This window comes from Labeo rohita, chromosome 4, assembly GCF_022985175.1.
Source record: "Labeo rohita strain BAU-BD-2019 chromosome 4, IGBB_LRoh.1.0, whole genome shotgun sequence".
Classification (NCBI taxonomy): domain Eukaryota; kingdom Metazoa; phylum Chordata; class Actinopteri; order Cypriniformes; family Cyprinidae; genus Labeo; species Labeo rohita.
Window position 1 is genome coordinate 29,601,971 of NC_066872.1, and position 23,350 is coordinate 29,625,320.

The 23,350-nt window shown below is 38.5% G+C and overlaps 2 protein-coding genes across 20 annotated transcripts in view; one reads left to right on the forward strand and one right to left on the reverse strand.

The window, feature by feature from the left end:
- cacna1c (calcium channel, voltage-dependent, L type, alpha 1C subunit) overlaps positions 1-16,526 on the reverse strand; it is a 154,057-nt gene extending 137,531 nt beyond the window's left edge. For 5 of the 19 annotated variants that reach the window (XM_051107814.1, XM_051107804.1, XM_051107807.1 and 2 more), the window contains exon 1: positions 15,945-16,526. In XM_051107814.1, the coding sequence (XP_050963771.1) occupies positions 15,945-16,071 (127 nt within the window). In that variant the 5' untranslated portion in view covers positions 16,072-16,526. Of the gene's footprint in view, positions 1-7,050; positions 7,902-15,944 lie in introns of those variants that run through there. The other 14 variants (XM_051107816.1, XM_051107813.1, XM_051107808.1 and 11 more) reach the window with 6 other exon arrangements.
- On the forward strand, positions 10,116-22,137 carry dcp1b (decapping mRNA 1B). Its single transcript, XM_051107828.1, has 10 exons — positions 10,116-10,360; positions 12,093-12,254; positions 12,365-12,405; positions 12,660-12,787; positions 16,983-17,049; positions 17,740-17,863; positions 19,140-19,262; positions 19,362-19,973; positions 20,087-20,254; positions 20,373-22,137. Exons 2-10 carry the CDS (start codon positions 12,108-12,110, stop codon positions 20,451-20,453), a joined length of 1,491 nt encoding a protein of 496 aa, XP_050963785.1. The 5' UTR covers positions 10,116-10,360; positions 12,093-12,107; the 3' UTR covers positions 20,454-22,137.
- The last annotated feature ends 1,213 nt before the right edge of the window (positions 22,138-23,350 follow it).

Here is a 23,350-nt window from a genome sequence, read left to right on the forward strand (position 1 = left end):
TAAACTTAATTGGCAATCAGTTGTTGAAGCTATTAAGGTGTGTTGACTCAAAAATCTTAAAAACCTGGGCCAAGTTTAAACCAGTAACCAGGCATCACAGCTGGCAAAGGGGCATGTCTGACTTTGACATGTGTATATTGCCATTATTATGTAATCAAAATGAAAATTATTATTGCTGGTCTTCAATGATAACGTCAAGTTACTTTAATGTATTTGCACCAAAAAATGATAAGGATTTATGCTGATATCGTCCAAGACCACACTTTGACAAGGGTGTTTCCAAACTTTTGGAGGGAAGTGTAGGTTAAAAACTGATTTAAAATCATAACAAGATATAGTTTAATAGCTGTGATGCTGTTTATGAAATCAAATCTGTGCATAGCTATGACAGGAAACACTGACATCTAACAATGTCTTGGAAAAAACAGTTAATTTTAAAAATAAAGCATATACATAAACCCAAATAGGAAATAAAACATTTATTAAATAAACACGTGTCCTGTTCTGTCCCCTAAACTCCTGAAACATTGGTGTTTCATTATTTAGAGCACTTTCGGAAAGAAATCAATCAAATCTTTGTGTGTGTGAAAATATTCAGATGTCCCTTGTAATCAATAACATTTTTCATAAGCAATTGTAATTTAATTGCACAGTTTTTCTCAGTAACTGTAACAGATTACAGTTACATTTATTTTGTATTTAAATTACATCATTACTTTCATGTAACTAGTTATTTGCCAGCACTGTGAACTATGAAACATTTTTTTCTGCTGCAAACATTGTAACTCAAATCATTATAAATCAAAGAATGCAGCTTGTTCAGGAGGTGTTATATTTTTTAAAGCATTCAGATTTATGGCTTTCACCTGACAGGCAAAAAATATCCATAGATTCACACTGACAGAGAGAGTAAATGGATTACCCTATTTTAAGTTACCCTATTTAAAATGTAATAAGTAGTGTAACAATGTCAATTACTTCATTAAATGTAACTGATTACACTTGATTACTTTTTGATTAATTTTCTGAATTTAAATTTAGAATGTTTCTAAACTGTTCTAAACTGTTATTCATTTTCAAACATTTAAGCAAGCAGGGTTAAACTTACAGTAGTACTGAACACTGATTACTCTCAGACTTTCAAAATCCTTCATCACATGAATTAAGATTATAATAATTTAATTTTAAAGCACAGTCACCACTTCAGACTTTAGCACCTCTTTTTTCAAACTACCAAAGAATTATTAATGTTTGTTGAAAAGAAGGTTCTCCACAAGGCTGCATTTATTTGATAAACTCAATAAACTTAATTTAGAAAATATTTAAAAATGTACTTTATTCCTGTGATTTCAAAGCTAAATTTCCAGCAGCTGTTACTCCACACTATAGTGTCACATGATCCTTCAGAAATCATTCTAATATACTGATTTGGTGCTAATAAATTTTTTTTTTTTAATATTATCAATGTAGAAAATGGATGTGATGTTTAGTATGTCTATGAAAACTAAATTTTTTCAGGATTCTTAGATGAATATAAAGATTTAAAGAGCAGCATTCACTTAAAAACATATATCTTTCTCAACAGTATGTAATGTAAAAATGACAGTAAAATGTTTTTACTGTCACCTTTGGTCAATTTCATGTGCCCTTGCTAAATAAAAAAAAAATTTTCTTTCAAAAAAAACAAACAAACAAACAAAACCTCTGACCCCTAACAGCAGTGTATATCTGACCAGACATTTTGTATGTCTCCCTCATTTAACACACCTGATTCAGATCATCAGCTCGTTAGGAAAAAAATCCATGAACTGAACGGAGTGTGTCAGATTCAGAAACATACAAAATGTGCAGACCGGTGGGCCTCGAGTAGTTGAGAACCACTGATCTAAAATACCCTGGCAACGTGGTAAAAATCACTTCATAGTGATCAAATAACAGCACGCTGCAACATAGGCTAATTGGAAATACGTGCCTCTATATACATTCATGCAAAACCGAAAAAACTTCCTTATGTATAATTCACTGTAGTTTTCATGTGAAATGAACACTAGAGGCAGTAAAACTCCAACAACTTTTATTCCTTTTCACACAAAGTATGATTTACAGATACAGAGTTTTGATTAATAAAGCCTGTTTTCACACAATTACTTGCAGAATATTATGTTATGACTTCAAAACAATTTTAACATCTTGTGCAGTTTGAAAACTGATACTTTTGAATGTTGTCGTCACATATACAGGTTCATCTGCATGAGTTCTCTAATTTAGTAGGTTTGCTCGGTAGCTCAAGTGACGAAGAGCTCCGGTACGAACCCCGTAAAACTACAGTTCGACAAAATAGCTCAAATCCGCAGGAAGTTAAAATAGCACGGCTGCATGAACAAATGCATTTTTATATGATTTTTGCATTTGTTAAAACTATCGGGTAGGTTTACGGTTGGGTTTGGTGTAATTAACCTTTCTGAATATTTAAATTCTGAACAGCCGTAATTTGTACCTCAAGCAACGTAATAAAAACGCAGCAATATGTGCCTGTACCAGCGTAATAAAAACATGCCACAGTCAGGTATTGAACGTGGGTTTTACACTGTAAAAAACAATTTGTTGAGTCAACTTAAAATAATTTGTAACCTGGCTGCCTTAAAATTTTAAGTTCAGTCAACTCAAAAAAAAGTTTATTCAACTTGAAATGTTAAATTATACTAAGTGACAACTTAGATATTTGAGTTGAATCAACTTAAAATTTTAAGGCAGCTGGGTTACTTACCCATCTGTTAAGTTTAGCAAACACAAATATCTAAGTTGTTACTTAGTACAACTTAACATTTCAAGTTGACTAAACTTATTTTAGTTGACTGAACTTAAAATTTTAAGGCAGCAGGGTAACAAATTATTTTAAGCTGACTCAACAAACTGTGTTTTTTATTTTTTACAGTGTAGCGCCATTCTCTTAACATTTTACTTTTAAACTACCGCGAAACATGCAGTAAGGTATGCAATTACGTTGTTGCAGAAATGTATATAGAGGCATGTATTTTCATGAGCCTGGGTTGGCATATTGGCAGCCACCAACCCTAGCATCACAGACAATTTGTTTACATTACGCTCATACGCACTGTTTACAGAAATATCAACATTATGAAGCATTAAAGAGGAAAAAACATTGTGAAAAACCCAGAGAATCAACTATGCTTGTACTGATTAGTAAAACTATTTACCACAGCAGTAAAGACGATATTGGGTGCACTAGGAGCGAACCATTCGGTATCACCATTGTGCACTTAACCTCAGGTCGCTCCAGGGGGATTGCCTGAGCAACAAGTGTACTGTGAGTCACTTTGGATAAAAGCATTTGCTAAATGACTACTTACAGTGTTCAGTGTGTGATTACCAACATATTAAAGTAACATGCCACAATAAATTTAACTACAGTAAACATGTATGAAAGCACACTGGCTGGAAACCAAGTCCTGATGTAAAGCAGAAGGCGAGAGTGGATGATTTGTGCTCAACATGCGTATTTTCACAGTCCCGAGTGCTGCTGAGGCCAAACGCACTCCTGTGATTGTTCGACACCTAACATGTCCCACAATCCCACAGTGACCAGCACCAACTGCTCTGCAGATTAAGAAGTCTCGCAGGCAATGCGGCCTCATTAATTGGATGTCCTAAGACATGTTTTTGAAATTAAGTTTCAGGAGTGGCTAAGGACATGTTTGTCCTTATGTTTCAGGATACATAGAGTCAAATGAGAAAAGCAAGAAACTGGAGACTATCTCTGTGTGACGGCAGATGCTCTCAGCACAGCCACGGCAATAAACAGACCGACAACTTTCTCCGACTTCACCGCGCTCGCGAAGGATTTATGTTGATGCAAGTTTGGCGGTCTTAAGTATTCATTAAGTAAACATTAAATACTCTTTGAACAAACAACATTAGCAAACGGATTCCAGGAAACTAGCAACCTGGGTACACTTGCGTGGGATTTTGGTGACCTGCTTGTGTTCAACAGTGATATAAGCAAGAAGCACTCTGTCATTCGGCACTGCCCCGAGGAAGAAGGAAAAGTCCAAGACATAGCGCCCGTCAGACAGAAAGTCATCCGAGATGGCGTCCTGGAGGCTTGTCAGACATTTTGCGATCTATCATAAACATATTCACTTAGCTAATGATCAGAATTACCTGTCATACAAACCTGGCACAAAGCCGCAAAAGGAAAGACGCCAGATAATGCCACCCTCATTACCAATCAATGAGCATTAAGAGAACCAACAACCTTCAAGAGAGAAAAAGAACGAAAAGGAAAGAGGAACGCACAAACTGCAACCTTGAAAAGCCTTGTAAATGACTGGAGTGACATCATATTGAGAACTCAGTGACATTGTTACATCACAGCATACAGCTGAAATGACATCAACGCATTAATTCAGCACTTTTTACCCTGGTTAAAGCTGTCTACTGCAGAACAAAACTCGTACAAAACGTGTACACTTGTGAGTCTCAGTAACTGCTTGTTCTGACACAAACATTCAAGCACTTCATGAGTCATATTCAACATTCCAGAAAGTGACGGTGTATCATAGTGCACAAAACATGCTTTCCGTCTTCCTGCTGTTTGAGTGTTTGCGCAGCAGAAGAGGTTCATGTTTGGCTGCGATACGTCGCTCTGCGCTGGACCTGTGATTGACTGAGGCTGTGTTTACCTGAAAGCCAGCCCTCGTCAGCAGCGGTAGACGACAACACAACACAAACATGAACATCTGCTGGGCTGCAGGCCACCTCGGAGATCCTGCTCCGTTAGGACACAAATATGCAGCCTACTAAAGGTTGGGTAAACCATTTAGGTAGATAACGTTAAAGGTTTTTGTTCATGTTTAACTGGCTTTTATTTGACTGAAGAGTGCCAGTGGATTTCCACTTTATACTGACACCTGTCGGCCAGGATGCATGAAGTTTGTGTACTTCACAACAGTTTAATAAAACATTCTTATAAATTAAAACACTTTGGATTCAGTCTCATTTAATTTTGTGCTTGTTGACGGCTGCTCTTTTTTCTCTTTGCTGTGTGTTGCATACTTCTTTATGCTTTGTATGCTTTTATATGCACTATATAAAATAAATACACTACCAGTCAAAAGTTTTTGAACAGTAATGTTTTTTTTAAGAAGTCTCTTCTGCTCACCAAGCCTGCATTTATTTGATCCAAAGTATAGCAAAAATGGTACAATTTTGAAATGTTTTTACTATTTAAAATAACAGTTTTCTATTTGAATATATTTTAAAAAGCATCATTACTAAAGTCATACGATCCTTCAGAAATCATTCTAATATTCTGATTGCTGCCCAAAAACATTTTTTATTATTACTATGTTGAAAACAGCTTCCAAGTTTCTCTGATGAATAGAAAATTCAGAAGAACAGCATTTGAAATAATTTATAATGTCTTTATGATTACTTTTGATCTATTTAAATCATTCTTGCTATACTACTAATTTATATATTTAAAAAAATAATAATTTAAATAAATAAATAAAAATTATACTGACTGTTCATCAAAGAATAGACTAGAGCAATGATGCTGAAAATTTAGCTTTGATCACAGCAATAAATTGCATTTTAAAGTCTACTCAAAGAGAAAACAGTTGTTTTAAATAGTAAAAAATATTTCAAAATGTCACTGTTTTTGCCGTACGTTGGATTTAAATAAACACAGGCTTGGTGAGAAGAAGAGACTTCTTTAAAAAACAATAAATCTTACTGTTCAAAAACTTTTGACTGGTTGTGCATTATCACACTAACCAACTGCATGACACATCTCATCATATACATGCAGAATAAAACAGTTTTTATCTCATGTGTGCATCATTATCATTATTTGTCAATAAAAGTAAAACTTTTCTCTAATTAGCGAAGAATAACTAAGAAACTGCTAAGTTATAAGAAACTGCTGTGATGTTCAGCATCAAGAGGAAAGTTGTAAGATGCAAATCAGGATATAACAAAGCCACGCTGATCAAAGATAAACATTTACTGCCAAAGCTGCCAAAACAAAGCATCTAAAATTAGATTCGGATCCTTTTCCCATCACTGTCGCCCTGCTTCTATTTTAATACCAAAGAGTTTATCTCCGTTTATTCTCGGGCAATGAAAACGCACGACTGTCCCTCACACTCACAGACAGCGCGCTAAAGAAACATCATTATTCCAGTTGTCATAATCAACTAGCCTTTTTGCATGACAGATGTGCAGTAGGCCTGAGGGGGCGGGGCTACATTATTGACAGCAATTTACAGGCTTTGCTCGGATGCGTTTGTTCACTCAGGTGCGGCAGGTGCGCGCAAGGGGAGCGGGCTTATCGCGAGCCGCGCTGTTGCTATGGGTCGGCAGCTCCGTTGCCACGGCGCCAACAGGCGACGGCTGGAGGCCCTGGATGGAGGGGGATCTTGTGAAGGGAAGAGAGTGAGGCTCCGCGCTCTCCGCAAGCGCGCAACCTGTGGAGACTGCTGCGCCACACCAGCTGTCTGATAAGAAGGGAAATTCAACAGATGCACTGAGCTTGATTTCACCATTTGAGATGCTCTGAACAGAATAATCACTGGGAAGTGATGCGCCGATGCCACCACCCCGAGTTCATTTGAGCTGCTGGAACTGTGATCAATGCAGTCTGGCCGCACAAAATGATTAAAAGCCCATTTTAAGCTGAAGCAGTTGACAGGATAATCGATTGACATCTATGTGCGCGTCTCTGGCCACATGATCTATAGACGTGATCAAGCCGTGGCAGCATCCAACAAGTTCATCAACTACATCAACGCATTTCCCTCCAAAATAAGAATGATGATTAAATAGCCAAGTGGTTACATTTCTGACATTTGTTGATCGGCGATATCAGTGCGCATAGTGTGTTTGAAAATGGAAGGGTTCGGGTTCGGGTACACCCCCGCGTCATGCCCATGATAATGCCAACACACTCATCATACACCCCCCAACACATCCATATGGCACACACACATAGTTTCCAAACAGAGGGAAGACAAATCGAGAAATTACCTTGATGGTTTTCAAGGGTGTCCTCCGGTATGTACATGTTTTTGCTTTCATTTACCATATATGTGGTCCAGCTTTATCCGAAGGTGAATGAAGAAAAGGTTGTAAAAAAGGAGGGGGTAGGAAAAAACAACCCAAGGGAAAGAAATGAAAGAAAAAAGGGGGGAAGAAAAAAATGAAAACGCAAAGCGTAAGATATTCCTTCTCTTGCGGCTTAGTTAATATTACCTGATCCCCATTATGGAGCTAAAGATCAGGAAAGGATAATCGCAGGAACCACCTAAGAAAACGAACCAGTGCATCTTTGGAACATCCGGGCCCTACCTAAGAAACATGATACCAGCGCCGCTTGCTGATAATCGATAATCAAATCGGCGCGATTCGCTCGGAAACGGTTCGAAAGGGATGCTGCAACAGCCAGGAGAAGCGCAGGAAAAGCGGGCGTCGGTTTCAGAGACCGTTTCAGAAAGCGCAGCAAAAGGTAAAAAGGTGTGTATATTCCAGATCTCACGGGCTTCAATCTTCACATATGATCGATTCCATCTGAGATGTTCCACAACAGGCGTAGTTTGCGTCGCGCCTCGTTAGGAAATAGAGTGCAGAATCGGCCGCGTCCAGTCCATATTGGAGAGAAAGGGGAGTAGTCAGTCTGTGGCCCTGCGGAGAGAGAGCGCACACCACCAGCCTCTCTGCAATGATCTGACGACCAAACCCCCTCCCCTGTAGACTCCCTGACTGCTTCCAGATGTGACTGCGCTAGAAAGGAGAATAAATCCTCCGCGCTTTTCCACACGAGCTCTATCTCTTGAGGGAGAGGGAGCAAACTTAGGAATCGGCTCCAACACAGTGAAGCGTAGCCAGACTAGGAACCGATTCGAGTTCTTTTACGGTACGGAATCATGTCAGAAGATGATTTGTGCCACCACCGAGTCACGGCTCCGTGCACCACGTTTAGACATTAGCCACTTCCTGCTGCCTGCCGGGGGATGCCACTTCTGGGGTGAACGTCGAGTTCCCCAGCAGCAGGTGTCGGGGACGATTTTTCCCTTCAGCTGAGGCTTAACCGGCCTGATCTTCTCATGGCAGGACAAGCTGTTTCCTCAGGACTGGTGGGCTCTGATAAAGGGGACGACGGGGCCTGGGAATTTCTGTAAGACGACTGAGAATCTTTCATCAGCAAACGGCCTAGTACGAATTTAGCAGGCCCTTGCCTGGTCCCTCCCTCCAGCCATGAGAAAACTTCACATGTCCCAAGAGATATCCCCTGCCCCCAGATTATCATTTCTCACTCGCTTTTGCTCTCCGCGCATCAGAACTGCAGATTTTGAATCGGTCAGAAGAATCACGAAGCACTTGAAACTGCAGGTTTTCAGACGACGTCCCTCTGGATGAATGAAAAACAAACTCATGGATGTTCAATCTACAGCCAAGTTCTTTGATTGAATTTGGCTCTGAACAAAAGTTCATGACAGAGGTCAGCAATTTCCCTTCAGCATCCTCAAATAATTGATTAACTTTGGTATGTTTACACAAAGCACAGAGGAAATGTTCACAAAGTGCCACCCTGTAATCATGAGCTTCTGGGAATCCAGGGATCCGAAGAATCACGGGCATCCGTACAGGAGGAAAACTGGTTAATGCGTCGCTTCAGAGATGACAAAATTCCTTCCAGCTTCCAGACCCACATTTCAAATGTCAAGACGAATCATGTCTCTGTCAGCACACTAAATGTGATACACAGCAGTGGTCGTGCGCTACAGCCACAGGCTACATGATTCTTTTCCTAACACTATAATTAACCAATTAACTAAACATAACTGAGGTGCACATCCTCTTAACCTTCTGTACTGATTCTTACCCTGTTTATCTCCATATAATGAGTACGGAACATAAAGGTTTTAGGTCTAAAGTAAATTCTAACTGATCAAATGCACTAACCTTTTTGTTAAATTTTGTCAGCCTAGCTAAAACATACAAATTTGTACATAAAAATATTTTAACAACATTATAAAAAACTGTATGGGCTGCTGTGCTCTCTGGAATAGGTTTGAAATCCTGCCGAGAACGATGATAAATCACGAGTAATTGTATAGTGATGCCCTCTAGTGTTAAATGAGTAAAGTGCCGGAATGAGGAATGTGCACTTGGAAAAGACTAGTTATAATACGACAGTCACCCTGAAGCAACCCAGGTGTCTTGCTCAAGGGCACAATAGCATTGAGTTTCTAGGGTTTTCCTGTTGCAACCTGTTTCTATGTTTATGTTTATGTTGTATTTGCTGGTATGCCAGTTGTTATAGATGCAGCATGATGCAAAATCATGTATTCGGTACGATTTTACTATTCAGTTTGCTTGAAAAAAATCCTGAATACTTTAAATGATTTTGACTATTCACTTTGCTTGAAAAAAAATCCTGAATGCGCCTTTAAATGACTGGTTTGACAATTAATTTAGCAGCAGGACAGTAAAGTCCTCCGGACTGTGAAATGTATGCCCTGGTGAAAAAAAAAGGACCAGCATAAACCAGCAAAGGACCAGCATAAACCAGCACCAAAACATACCTAACCAGCATCCCAGCATCAAAACATACTTACCAGCATATGCTGTTTTTTTTCACCAGGGTGTGTTTTAGAAAGAATATACAAACAAACTAACTATACACACAAACTAACCAGCAAAGGACCAGCATAAACCAGCAAAGGACCAGCATCAAAACATACCTAACCAGCATCCCAGCATCAAAACATACCTACCAGCATATGCTGTTTTTTTTTTTTTTTCACCAGGGTGTGTTTTAGAAAGAATATACAAACAACTAACTAAACAACAACAAACTTAAAACTTCAAATCATGCCTACCAGAGGATGAATACTGCAGTGATGAGCGAATTTCAAAACCTCAAGGGCTCCCCTGGATGCACAAACCCTGCAGCGTCAGCTCACTTCATTACTATCAATGACCATGATGTAAATTAAAGGCTTGGAGGGTCTCAGGTGAGTTCAAGCCAGCTGCAGGGGGGCGGAGCTTCAGGCTCATCGATTGCTCACGCTCCTCGATTACTTTTCCTGTGTGCGCGGAAACGCAACGCTCAACTCGTTCTGTCTTGTTGTCAGCGCAAACATGGCGAGAGCAGTAGCTGTTCAGGAGTTAGAGAAGTGATATAAAGCGATATATTAACGTTTTACTAATTTGCAGAAGATTGAAAATATACACCAAGAGACCGGAACGTGTAATAAAGTGTTTCAGTCTTGTTTTACAGAGTTGAATCTCGTTTTAAAGGAATTTTAGGATTTTTGCGGTATTTTAAGTGCAGGTAAGTTTCACTCCTGTCTGATCTATAACAGGGGAGCAGTAGCTAACCAAGGCCTTAGTTATTTCATTTGTGAACTTATGAAGGCATGAATTATTCAGTTAATAGTGGGAAGCAGCAGTATTGCTATTGTTTATACACGGTTGGGGTGTTGAACATACCGCTAACCCGCAGTAGCAAACTTCGGTGTGTAAAAACGTCCCGCAGAGTTTGTGTTATGGATCGGATTTACTACCTAATGTACAATGAAGAAACGACCAGAACCAAATTTAGGGGCCATAACAAAATGCAGACTTGGGGTTGGGCTCTTTTGGCTCGGGCTAAACAGTAATAACAACTTAGCAACTGCATAGGAACACTTGCTACTCACATTAGCTTTGGAATATACAGTTTATTTTGTAACTTTAAGCTTTATTTATTGTATTAATAATTTCTACTCTTATACAGGCCTTATGTAACGTCATTTGTTTGGTATGATATCAGCCAGTTATCAGTTAAATGAGTTTCACAGCTCTGGTTTATTTAATAAACTTAAACAGGATTGCTTTTATACAATATTTAAATGTATGTATGCCTAATTGGTTTTAAGCCTTGTTTTACTTTTTTAACTTTATATCTTCATATTAAAATGTATCTTAACAGACTACCGAGACACAATTAGGTGACTTACAACATTTTGCAAAACAAAATGTATAGTATAGAGTTCAGTTCATACACTAAAACATATTTTGAGCAGTTAGATTTTTAATGTTTTTTTTTTTTTTTTTAAGTCTCTTCTGGTCACCAAGCCTGCATTTGTTTGATCCAAAGTACAGCAAAAGATTAATATTCAAATAGTTTTCTATTTGAATATATTTTAGTGTTATTCCTGTGATTTTAAAGCTGATTTTTTTTGCATCTTTACTACAGTCACATGATCTTTCAGAAATAATTATAATATTCTGATTTGCTGCTCAAAAAACATTATTATCATTATGTTGGAAACAGCTGAGTAGAATTTTTTTCAGGTTTCTTTGATGAATAGAATGTTCAGAAGAACAGCATTTATCTAAAATAGAAATCTTTTGTAACATTATAAATGTCTTCATCGTAACTTTTGATAAATTTAAAGCGTCCTTGCTAAATAAAAGTATTTATTTCTATAATTTCTAAAAAAAAAAAAAAAAAGACTCCTAAATAAAAGTGTTTATTTCCATAATTTCTCAAAAAAAAAAAAAAAACTGACTCCAAGCTTTTGAATGTTAAAGTGTATGATGTTACAAAAGCTTTTTATTTCAAATAAATGCTGATCTTTGTATCTTTCTATTCATCAAAGAATCCTGAAAAAAATGTACTCAACTGTTTTAAATATTGATAATAATAGTAATAATACATGGGGTTTCTTGAACAGCAAATGAGCATATTAGAATGATTTCTGAAGGATCATGTAACATTGAAGACGTTATTACACTTAAGTAATAATGATGCTTAAAATTACATTTTAAAATATTTTCAAACAGAAAGCAGTTATTTTAAATAGTAAAAATATTTTACAATATTACTGCTTTTGCTGTATTTTGGATCAGATAAATGCATGCTGAGCCAAAGAGACTCAGAGTTTTTAAAAAACATTAAAAATCTTACTGTTCAAAAACTTTTGACTGGTAGTGTATCTGAATGTTTTAGTAAATAGTAATTTTGGGCATCTGCATAAGGTTTTATTTAAAGATTTAAACACCATATATTTTATTTACAGAATAGGACTGGAGCCATGACTGCAAGCACAGGTGGCGGCGGCGGGAGCTGTTTATCCATGAGTCTGTCTGCCCTAAAGAGACTCGACCCCTACATCAGCAGCATCACAGACCTGGCTAGCCAAGTAGCACTTTACACCTTCAACAACACCACTAATGAATGGGTAAACAATGATATCAACACAGTTTTAATGGACATACAGATTAATGACAACTGTATGAACAGTTGGATTTTTTTTTTTTTTTTTGTAACTTATGCATTTGTTTTCTACAGGAAAAGACAGATGTGGAGGGAACCCTGTTTGTCTATAACAGGTTTGTATGTTTTCTCATGTTTTCAGCAGTGAAGCAACACACACACACCCTGAATCACAGCTCTAGAGATCTAAAGCGGCTCTTTAGGGTCACAGAAACAACCTGCATGATAGTCCTCAGCCTTCTGATATAACACTGTACACTCAACTGCAGTAAAACTGCAAAACACCCACTCACAGTTGTTTAGGTCCTTCAGACTCATAAGCTTTAGTTTCCCACTCATGAGTTTTAATGTCAATTTTCTGTGCCATCAGGCTTGCCTCCCCCAGGCACGGCTTCACCATCCTGAATCGCCTGAGCATGGACAACCTGACCGAACCCATCACTAAAGACTTAGATTTCCAGCTGCAGCATCCATTTCTGCTGTACAGGAACGCTCGCTGTAAGTCTCTCTATTTGTGAAAAAGCTCAAATGCATCAGAGTAAAGCTAATATGAGTACAAACAGCAGCATAATATTGCACACATAGCTAAAAGTATGCAGATTTGGTTAAATGTTCAAGCTGTTTTTCATAAATGAATCCTATATTTTTTTGACCAATTCATACACTTTCTGGGAATCAAACCCATGACCTAGGTGTTGCAAGCACCATGCTTTAATGCTTCTGAAGGGCTCAAATCGCTCACATGTCCACACACACTCCTACACAGACACACAAATCTGTCTGGACATGAATAGTGTGTGTGACTGAGGGCAAAATGTTTTGGACCCCATCTAGGTATGTATTTAGTATCTAGTGTCAAACGGATGTTAATACCAGGTGTAAACAGGGCAGGGAGCACAGGGTGAGCATCCATCCTAAAAGTAACAGCAGTAAAAGTGCGTCTGAATTGAGCGAGCTGTCAGACTGGCGTCTGTGTGTGTGTGAGAGATCAGAGATCCCTGGCAGGCTTGCCTGCATGAGAGGGCCCAGAGCCACAGTGCCTTATATGGTCCAGAGAAGTGTGTGTGTTTCTCTTCCAGTTTCCTGCCAGCACCACAGACCCGACCAGCCAATCCTGATTAGATAACAAGCCTCTCTCACACGCACACATGCACGGGCTTCCAAGGAAATTCATGATAAAGAGACCTGCAAATAGAGTGCATGCGGAAAAGCCTTAAGTACTTCAGGCTGATTGAATGAATCATTGTAGATCTTGATGTTTCAGCCAGTCCAAAACTGATGTTTGAGCATTGCAGTGACAGTGAAAATCTGTGCTACTGCAAACTGACTGATGGGAGCATTTATCCTGGCTGCTTCCAAATGTAGGTGAGATTTTACTGGCCAATGTTTTCACTGAAGAATTTGCCAGAGAGTGTTTTTTTTTTTTATCTCCAATCAAACTGTTGATCAGAATGTTTTGAGTGGTAGCCATAGCATTGTTCTGTGGTTGTAAAGATGTTCTGAGTGGTTGTTAGTGTGCTGTAATGCAATTGCTAAGGTGTTCTGGCTCATTCTACGATGTTCTGAGTAGTTGCTTACAAACAAAATAGCCCACCAATAAAGGCTGGAATAAACTACCTGACTTTTAAAAACTGAACAGATCTGTAGATACTCAGCATCATACATTTACTGACTTTGTAATAGTCACAGAGAAAAACTGGCCATTACACACTAAATGACTGAGGATCATGCACTACCAGAGACGTTAAAGTCCCCATGAAATCAAAATTGATTTTATGTGGCTTTTAGTATGAATATGTTCGTCTTAAAGGAGAAGTTCACTTCCAGAACAAAAATGTACAGATAATTTACTCACCCCTTGTCATCCAAGATGTTCAATGTATTTCTTTGTTCAGTCATAAAGAAATTGTTTCTTGAGGAAAACATTCCATTTTTCTCCATATAGTGGACTTCAATGGTGCCCCCAATTTTGAACTTTCAAAATGAACTCTAGAATCTAAAGCATCCCGCCCTTTACACTATAAAAAGACGCTGAAGCTGCAGCTGAAAACATTCATTTATTCACAGAATTAGTGTTTTCTGTACGTTGAATGGCGCACAGTGCACTATATAGGGAACACACATAGAGCAACGTTGCATGTTTCAACGCACTTCAGGGGACCTTTAAGTCTTAATGATATAGAATTCTGAATGATATAAAGTCATTTTGTAGGCCAACCAATCAGATCACCCTGGTTTCCTAATCAAAAAGCCAATAGGACTTTTCCATTGATTACTGCAGATAAAAATAAGCCTTGTGCATCAAATTCTTACACTTCACAAATTAACACAACATTCATGAATTTTGAAATCTTAAGTACAGTTGCCATAAGTAAAAATATAAATTTAGGCCATAAAGTAACTGCACTATGGTGGCATGACTTTAATGTTGGAAAGTTTGAGGTAGAATAGTTTGCAAGATGGCAAGTATAATCACAGTAAAAGTAGAGTAGTAAACAATATCAATATTAAGTTGTTGTTACTGTTTGTGGTATCGAAACAGTTTAATGTCTCCGTCAGCCATCAGTTTCAAGATACGTAAAATCTTAAAGGCATGGTTCACCGTTATGTCATTTCAAACCTGGAAGACCTTTGTTCATCTTCGGAACACAAATCAAGATATTTTGATGAAATCTGAGAGCTTTCTGACCCTGCATAGACAGCAATGCAACTAACCACGTGCAAGGCCCAGAAAGATTGTAAGGACATTGTTTAAATAGTCCAAAGATAACAAAAAATAATGACTTTATTTATGGTTATGTCATGAATGTGCATCAAAGACTGACACCGAAAAGAAGAAATTGTTGAAAGAAGCAGCTTTATAAAATTGCAAGTAAACCACTGATGTCACATGGACCATTTTATCAATGTCCTTACTACCTTTCTGGGCCTTGAAGGTGGTAGTCGTGTTGCTGTCTATGCAGGGTCAGAAAGCTTTCAAAAATAGCTTATTGTTCCGAAGATGAATGAAGGTCTTACAGGTTTGGAATGACATTAGGGTGAGTAATGAATGACAGAATTTTCATTTTTGAGTGAACTATCCCTTTAAATCACAAATGTGAGATATTAGATATTAGGTACTTTTTGTCAGAATAAAATGCAGAAATGTCTTGAGACCTCATTTTAGGCATCTGACCAAAATCCTATAAAAAAAAAAAAAAAAAAACACTGACATTTGGCTGATTGAAGCGGAAGTGCGTTGCCAGATTTTAGACTCATTCCTCCTTTAATGTACATGCAAGGAATCTTTTCCATGTTATGTTATCCACTAAATTAAAACTAAGTCTGGAGACTTACAGTACACCTTTTCTCAACAAACCACATGATTTGAGGTATTGTAGCACAAACTGTGCAAGAGTTACTTGTCAGTTCTTTGTTAATAGTTGAATACTTAGTATGGGCAATAATAATGCTTTTACAAACACTATTAATTAAGTTTCAGACAACAGGAAGTAAGACCTACACTGTCGATCTTAAACACATCGCTTTTACTCATATGCAGAGGGTGCTGGACTCTGTCAGCTCGTCTGTTAAACAAACGCAGTGTTGTGGTTGTGATTTGTGACTGTGTAGCTGGAGACTTTCAGCCGGACTGTTGCGTATACAAAGCTCTTACCTCCTGGCCGCACGAACGAGTAGCCCAACTCTCTCTCCGACACCAGCTTCCCTTTGAACCGCACCTCCACTTCCTCCTTCAGTCGCTCGTGCTTCAGCCTGCGCCGACTGAACAGCCCCCGCAGCATCTTCTTTTTTCTCTTTCTGAGATTTGAATCCTCGGCTGATTGATGCTTTGGTCTGTTCGAAGTTGGTCAGAAGTTCACCGTCTCCTCACAGCGAGTGTGGATTCCGCTCCATTCAGTAAAACATGCCGCGAACGCTCCTGCACTCTGTCTGACACGAGCGAGGGTGTGCGGTTCGGGTCTGTTTTTCTTTTCTCTTTGTTGTGTTTTGCTAAGTTCAACTTCAAAAGCATTCGCAATGTCCTCTTATCCCTCTCTGTCCTTGTTTCTCTCCTCCCCCTGCTCGCTCGCTCGCTCGCTCTCTCTCAGAGAGTTGTGTTCTTTGGTTCCCAGGCAGTATTTTGTTTGGGGTTTTTTCCCCAGGCGCTGACCCGTGTGGTGCTCTCTGCTCTGAGAATGAACGGTTGTGGATACAGCACCAGCCTTTTCTTTCTCTCTCTCTTCTCTTTTGCTGCCCTGGGTTTTGTTATCTCTCAGCTACTTCTGGAGGTGAATGGAACAGGTCCTATTCAGCTGTCAGCACCAGGCTCTAAGTTTAGTTCATGAGGAACCACAGTCTGAGCTTATCACTGAAATCTCTATTATTGTTCCTAATACGGTTGTTCTTTAGAACCGTGACTGTTGATACAAACATCTGAAGACTTCATCTTGGTCTTTAAAGACATTTTGGTGTCCTGGAACAGCAGTTGGCTCCAGTTATGCCTGGGCACTTGGGAGTTTGGATTTTCTGGGAAAGGAATGTCAGCTAGAGTAGAGAGTGTGTATGCATGTATGATGGCACTGTAAGTGCATGTATGCTGTCAGTTTCAGTGCTCCTTTTCCACTGCTGTATTAAACATTTATATTTCCTTATGATTGAATCTTTGAGTACAGTTAATATTAATATGTATATATGTATGGTTTTTATTTTGCAGTGTCCATCTACGGCATCTGGTTCTATGATAAAGAAGACTGTCAGCGTATAGCTGAGCTCATGAAGAAGTGAGTTTCTCCTCCATCTGCAACTCACACAACTTTTAATTCTGGTTTTTAATTTAATGATTGCAGTTCCTTAATTCCCTTATTGATTCTTCTAGTACGCTGATGAGGAATCAAACATATTAAACACATTTCAATAATTAAAATTACACAAATTTAAAATTGATTCAAGACTTATTCATTACAAGAGTCTACTTATAAGATTAATTCATTCCCAAATCAGGCTACACTGGTCTTGCTGCAACCAGTGAGGACAATGCAATAAAACAATGCTGTCTTTATATGACTTAGCATAGAGGTGTCCAATCCCAGGTACACACCTGCATGCCTAAAAGTTTCTAGTTATACGACTGGCTGGTTCAAGTGTCTTTATTTAGAGCAGGAGCTAAATTCTGCCGGGAGGTGGCTCTCCAGGAACAGGATTGGACACCCCTGATCTTTTTATCTCATAATACCAAGTTCCAACATCAAACTTACAACTTGTCTTTGTTATTTTGTTCTTTTTCTAACAGAGGAAACACTCTGAGTATTTTAATGATTTGTTTCATTTGGCAGATGTTCAAAAGCTGTTAACAAAACCACATGTCACTACCATCTATTGGTTTCTGTATTAAAAAAAAAAAAAAAAAGTTTTCCAACCCTAGCTCTGGCTTTCTCACAAACACACACTCATTCTTTCTTTATGCTTTTCAGTTTGGCAGGGCTGGAACAGCAGTTACAGCCACAAATGGCAATTGGCTCTGTCTCTCCACGATCTGCAGAGCAGGGTGTGGATATAATGCAGATGCTCACTAAAGCACGAGATGACTATGACAAGGTGACACATATGTCTTAAAGGGATAGTTCAACCAAAAATTAAAAATTCTGTCTTTTATTGCTCATATCGTTCCAAATCCATAAGACCTTTGTTAATCTTCGTTCAAACGGCCCAGAAAAGTAGTTTGAGAATAGTCCATGTGAGAGCCGTAGTTCTACCTAAATCTTGTGAAGCTATGAGAATTTTTAAGTTAGGAAATTGTTGAAGTCATTATTTTTGTTTCCTTTGCACACAAATAATATTCTCGTAGCTTCAGAAAATACAGTTGGACCACTGATGGCACATGGACTATATTACAGGGTTCCCATGGGTCCTTTAAATCCTTGAAAGTTTGTGAATCTGAAAAAAAAAAAAAAGAAAAAAAAAAAAATTCTAGGCCCTGGAAAGTTTTTGAAAATAAACACACATAGATACATGTTCGTGAAAGTGTTTGAATTTGTTTTGTGCAAGAAGTTTTTTGGAATTTCGCCAAAATGTTGTGGCATATGCATACTGGCTAGCTTGATTTACGTTAGTTACCCACATTTTTGTTGTGCGTTGGCATGATATTCACGCACGCATGAAACTACTATGATGGTACCTCAACGTTTCACAGACACACTGTGAAACATTGCAAAAATAGGCTGAAACCGCTGAAACGTGATGCCTGGAAAATGATTGATCCAAAGGATCGTCACTTGGCCAGATGAGAGCCGAATATTTTTTAGTTTTATGCAAAACAGAAATACAACAAACAGAATATCAGATCTCTGTCATATGGCCAAAAATAAATAAAAATATGCTGTTGGCATAGTTGTGTTTGACACATGAAAACTGTAACAATGTATCTTACAAGGTAACGCCATGTAACATTGCTCTCACTTGAAATGTGTCACCACATTAAGTCCTTGAATTTGAGGGTACTGGACCTGGAAAGTCCTTGAAAGGTCTTTGAATTTGAAGTTGACCAAGGTGTGGGAACCCTGATTTTAACGATGTGCTTACTACCTTTCTGGGCCTTGAACATGGTGGTTGTGTTGCTGTGTATGCAAGGTCAGAAAGCCCTTTGGATTTCATCAGAAATATCTTAATTTGTGTTCTGAATATGAACAAAGGTCTTTGGGATTTGGAACGACATGAGGGTGAGTAGTTAATGACAGAATTTTCATTTTTGGGTGAATTATCTCTTTAACATCTTGTTTTTCCTTACACAAGTATTAAGGTCCTTCGTACGCACTAGAGGTCACCAGTGCACTATACATTTCTCCTGCTTGAGTTTTCTTCCTTTTCTTTTTAGGGAAAACTCAGCGAGCCGAAAGAAATTGGCAGTGGTGGTGTCATTTATGGAAACCCCCATTTGATCAAACCTATTCCCCTCAAACCAGCACAGGACGCACACATTCAGGGACAAACACAGCAGGTGTGAATACGCTAATTCAGCATGTTTGTGACACAGCAGACATAATACAAGAGTAATATTTAAATGCTTAAATATAAAGAAACTTTCACTCTCTCTTAGGATCCAGAGATGGATTCAAAGCACCTCTCGGTTGTCACTTTGTTCGGTGCTCAATTAAAACCGGACTCTGTCTCGCCACAGCCCACTTCAGCTGTCAACAGAATGGGTCCAACGCGGTCAGCAGTGGCCCGCTCACTATCTTACGACGACCCTTCTCCCGCAGGTGGCGCTGTGGTGTCCAACACCCCCATGCAGCACTGTCCAGCCATCCACAAGCTCATGTCTGGTTCGCTGCTGCAGCCTCTTTCTGAATCCCCAGAGAGCCGTTTGTGTGAAAACGGGGCAGTCCAAAACCAGCCTGACCCAATACAAAAACTGCTAATGAACCCTCTTCCTGTGGCAGGGACTCCGGGGATGCCTTCCTTACAGTTAAATCAGGGAGAAAGTGGGGTGGGGGCCCAAATCCACCCTAAGGCTACAGCCTCAGGGCTGGGCCCAGCTCAGCACCTGCTCTATGTCCCAAACAAAGCATCTCCTGCTGGAATGGCGGGGAACGTGGTGTCGCCACATGAGCTTCTGCAGAGGCTCACATTGGTGCAGCAGGAACAAGAGCTCCTACAGCCCAGTTTGACCACCAGCAGCCCCAGTCTCAGCAAAAACAATTCGACACAGGTAAAATAAATCTTTTTCAGTTATTCTGATCTGTTCCCTTTATGTTCCTCTCAGATAAAGGGAGTCATTCTACAGCAGCATCCTACCTATAACCTGTGATTTAATTTGTATAGGTACAGGTGAGCTCACCGCAGCGTATCCCAGCGACTGTAGCCCCCACCCTCCTTTTGTCACCCAGCGTGTTCACCCAAACTAAAGCAACAAGAGCAGAACCAGAACCAGCTGAACCCAGAGCACTTAGCAAGACTCAGCTACAGGCCACGCTGCTCCACCTCATCAAGGTCAGAACCAAACACATGTCTATCTGTATTACTGCAGTATTTATAATATAATTTAGAGATGCACCAATATTTTAGTGATTGCTGCTCTACCTCTAATCTCTCTTTCTGTGATTCACAGAATGATGCCTCATTCCTGGACACCATCTATGAAGCATATGTCTCCCGCCTAGCTACAGACTCCAGCTCAAAACCTTTCTGAAGCAGGAACACCATCTGGACACGTGTACACGTACATGCAGCTTTCATGCTCTGAACCCATATTGGCATCCCATCTCAGGACTACCCTATTCTGAATGTAGCATCCAATAATTCAGGCAGATTCACAACAGGAAAACCAGTTTGATTGCAAATTGTGTGATCTTCATATTCTAAATTGAATGATCTGAATGTCCTATCAGCTTTGAATTTGACTGTTGTACACAAGGGGCAATCTTAAGTATTTTAGTATTTTCTTAAAGAAGAATTTTATGGATTTTACATTTATCTTTTAGACAACAGGGCAAGACATGTGCTGTATGTTAAAGGAGTAGTTCACTTCCAGAACAAAAATGAACAGATAATGTACTCACCCAGTTGTCGTCCAAGATGTTCATGTCTTTTTTCTTCAGTCGTAAAGAAATTGTGTTTTTTGAGGAAAACATTTTAGGAATTATCTCCATATAGTGGACTTCTATGGTGCTTGTGAGTTTGAACTTCCAAAATGCAGTTTAAATGCAGCTTCAAAGGGCACTAAACAATCCCAGACGAGGAATAAAGATCTTATCTAGCGAAACAATTGGTCATTTTCTAAAAAAAATAAAAATGTATACACTTTTAAACCTCAAATGCTGGTCTATCTCTGCGTGTACTCTGTGCATTCCGGTTCAATACAGTTAGGATATGTTGAAAAACCTCCATCCCATTTTCTTTTCCAACTTTAAAATTGTCCTACATTGCTGCAGAGGTACTGACCCAGTGTTTACAAAGTGAATGTGCAAAGGTCAAATGCCCTTTACAAAAGGTAAAACAGCAATGTAGGACGATTTGGAAGTTGGAGGAGAAAATGAGATGGGAGTTGTTTTTTTTTGACGGGAATGCTGTCAACTGTCTTGAACGGGAATGCACAGAGTACGCATACGCATGGCAGAGCTAGAAAAGATGAGCATTTGAGGTTTAAAAGTATATAAATTTTAACTTTTTTTAGAAAATGACCGATTGTTTCACTAGGTAAGACCCTCATTCCTTGGCTGGGATCTTTTAGAGTCCTTTGAAGCTGCTTCGAAACTGCATTTTGGAAGTTCAAACTCGCGGGCAACTCAAAGTCCACTATATGGAGAAATCCTAAAACAATTTCTTTACGACTGAAGAAAGAAAGACATGAACATCTTCGATGACAACGGGGTGAGTACATTATCCGTAAATGTTTGCCCTGGAAGTGAACTACTCCTTTAAAATCTGAGTGGAAAGACATTCTTTTTTTTTTATGAAGGGATTTTTATCCTCTAAACAGACCCAAAAAGAAAGAAAAAACAGGACCCTAGCTTCAACATGATAAATGACAAACAAGTCTTGATTTCTAGCATCTTCATATCACATTTGACACAGGCAGAAACTGCCCTAATTTCTGTACAAACCAGCAGTTAAATAGTTAATTTTAGTCACACTTTCAAATGACAATGATTTTGTTTAAATATTCAAGCAAAGTGTACATATATATATTCTATTTTTCTATGGTTCTGTTCTTATATCAACATGCTGCAATATTTTTTGGTTCCATTTTTTTTAAAAAAAGAAAAAAGACCGTATCATCAGTGTTTCCCAATTGGCGTGTCAAACTTAAAACAAGTTGACAATTTTATTTTCTTCCATTTGTTTTTCTATTAAAATAATATCCCAACACCCCATATAGTGTATGTTCTGGTTTTCTAGTTAATCATGCTAATGTATTGACTTATTACAATTAGACATGCTACGCATGGATCTGTTATGTTTGAAACCTGTTTCAGAATACATTTCAAAAGTCAGGTTAGAAACGAAAATTGATGGCCGTTTCAATAGAGCGTAAATCTTATCCAGCTTATCCAAATATAAAGATACTTGCTAGTATCCTAATATCTTATATAGTGCTCCATCAATTCAAAACATCTCAGAAGTTTTGTTTTGCTTTATTATCAACATTTGTACACTAATAAGCATAATAGTTTTTACCTGACATACAAAATAAAATCATTATCCAGTAATTACCATCGATTGGAAAAGTCATGGTATTTCATTGCTCAAAAGCTGTGGGAACTCTGTTAACTAGACATCCTGCAGCCATCCGGTATCTCCAGTTAATAACTGATTGTGTGGATTTATGAGCGAGCAGCTATCATAAGCATTAGTGCTGATGAACTCATAAGCAATCTCAAATAAGAGGTTTAATCTAAATAAGCATGCCAACAGCCGGAGTCTTGCCAGGAGTGCACGTGCTGCAGTTACGGGTGAAAGATGCTAAACGTAACCTTCATGCTCGACTGTGTTGGATTCACCTAATTTCCATGGTTTATTTCATTCACACAATATTACATATTCATATTACAGCACAGCAGTTTTAATACAGGAAACAAGGGAGAACTGCATGCATGTGTGTATCCCGTCAAGGGTTTTTGTACTCTATTTAAGTCAGTAATTATAGATTGGTTTATATGTGCGTATATCAGCGTGTATATTTGACATCTGTAGAGTCCTGACATTTAGATAATGGAGTTGTACGCCAAGACTTAATAACACTAATACACAAACATAAAACAAATCAAAAATAATTCATAAGTGTCCTAGCCAGATGCCTGGTTAAGACATGGAGTATTTATGAATAAGAATATGCTGAAAAAAGTAGGTTGCCTTCTATATGCAGGTTTTGAAAAGGAATATGTACTTGAGTGCAGACTAAAAAAAAAAAGTTCTTATATGCATGTTACGTGGATTATATATATATATATATATATATAAACATTGCATTGTTCCTAAAAATCACTCTCAAAAAAAAAAATAAATAAAAAAAAAGCATTGTGCAATAAAGCTTAAAATCATCCTCTCTTGCAGTATAAAATGCGTCATTCTGTAATCACTGTCACT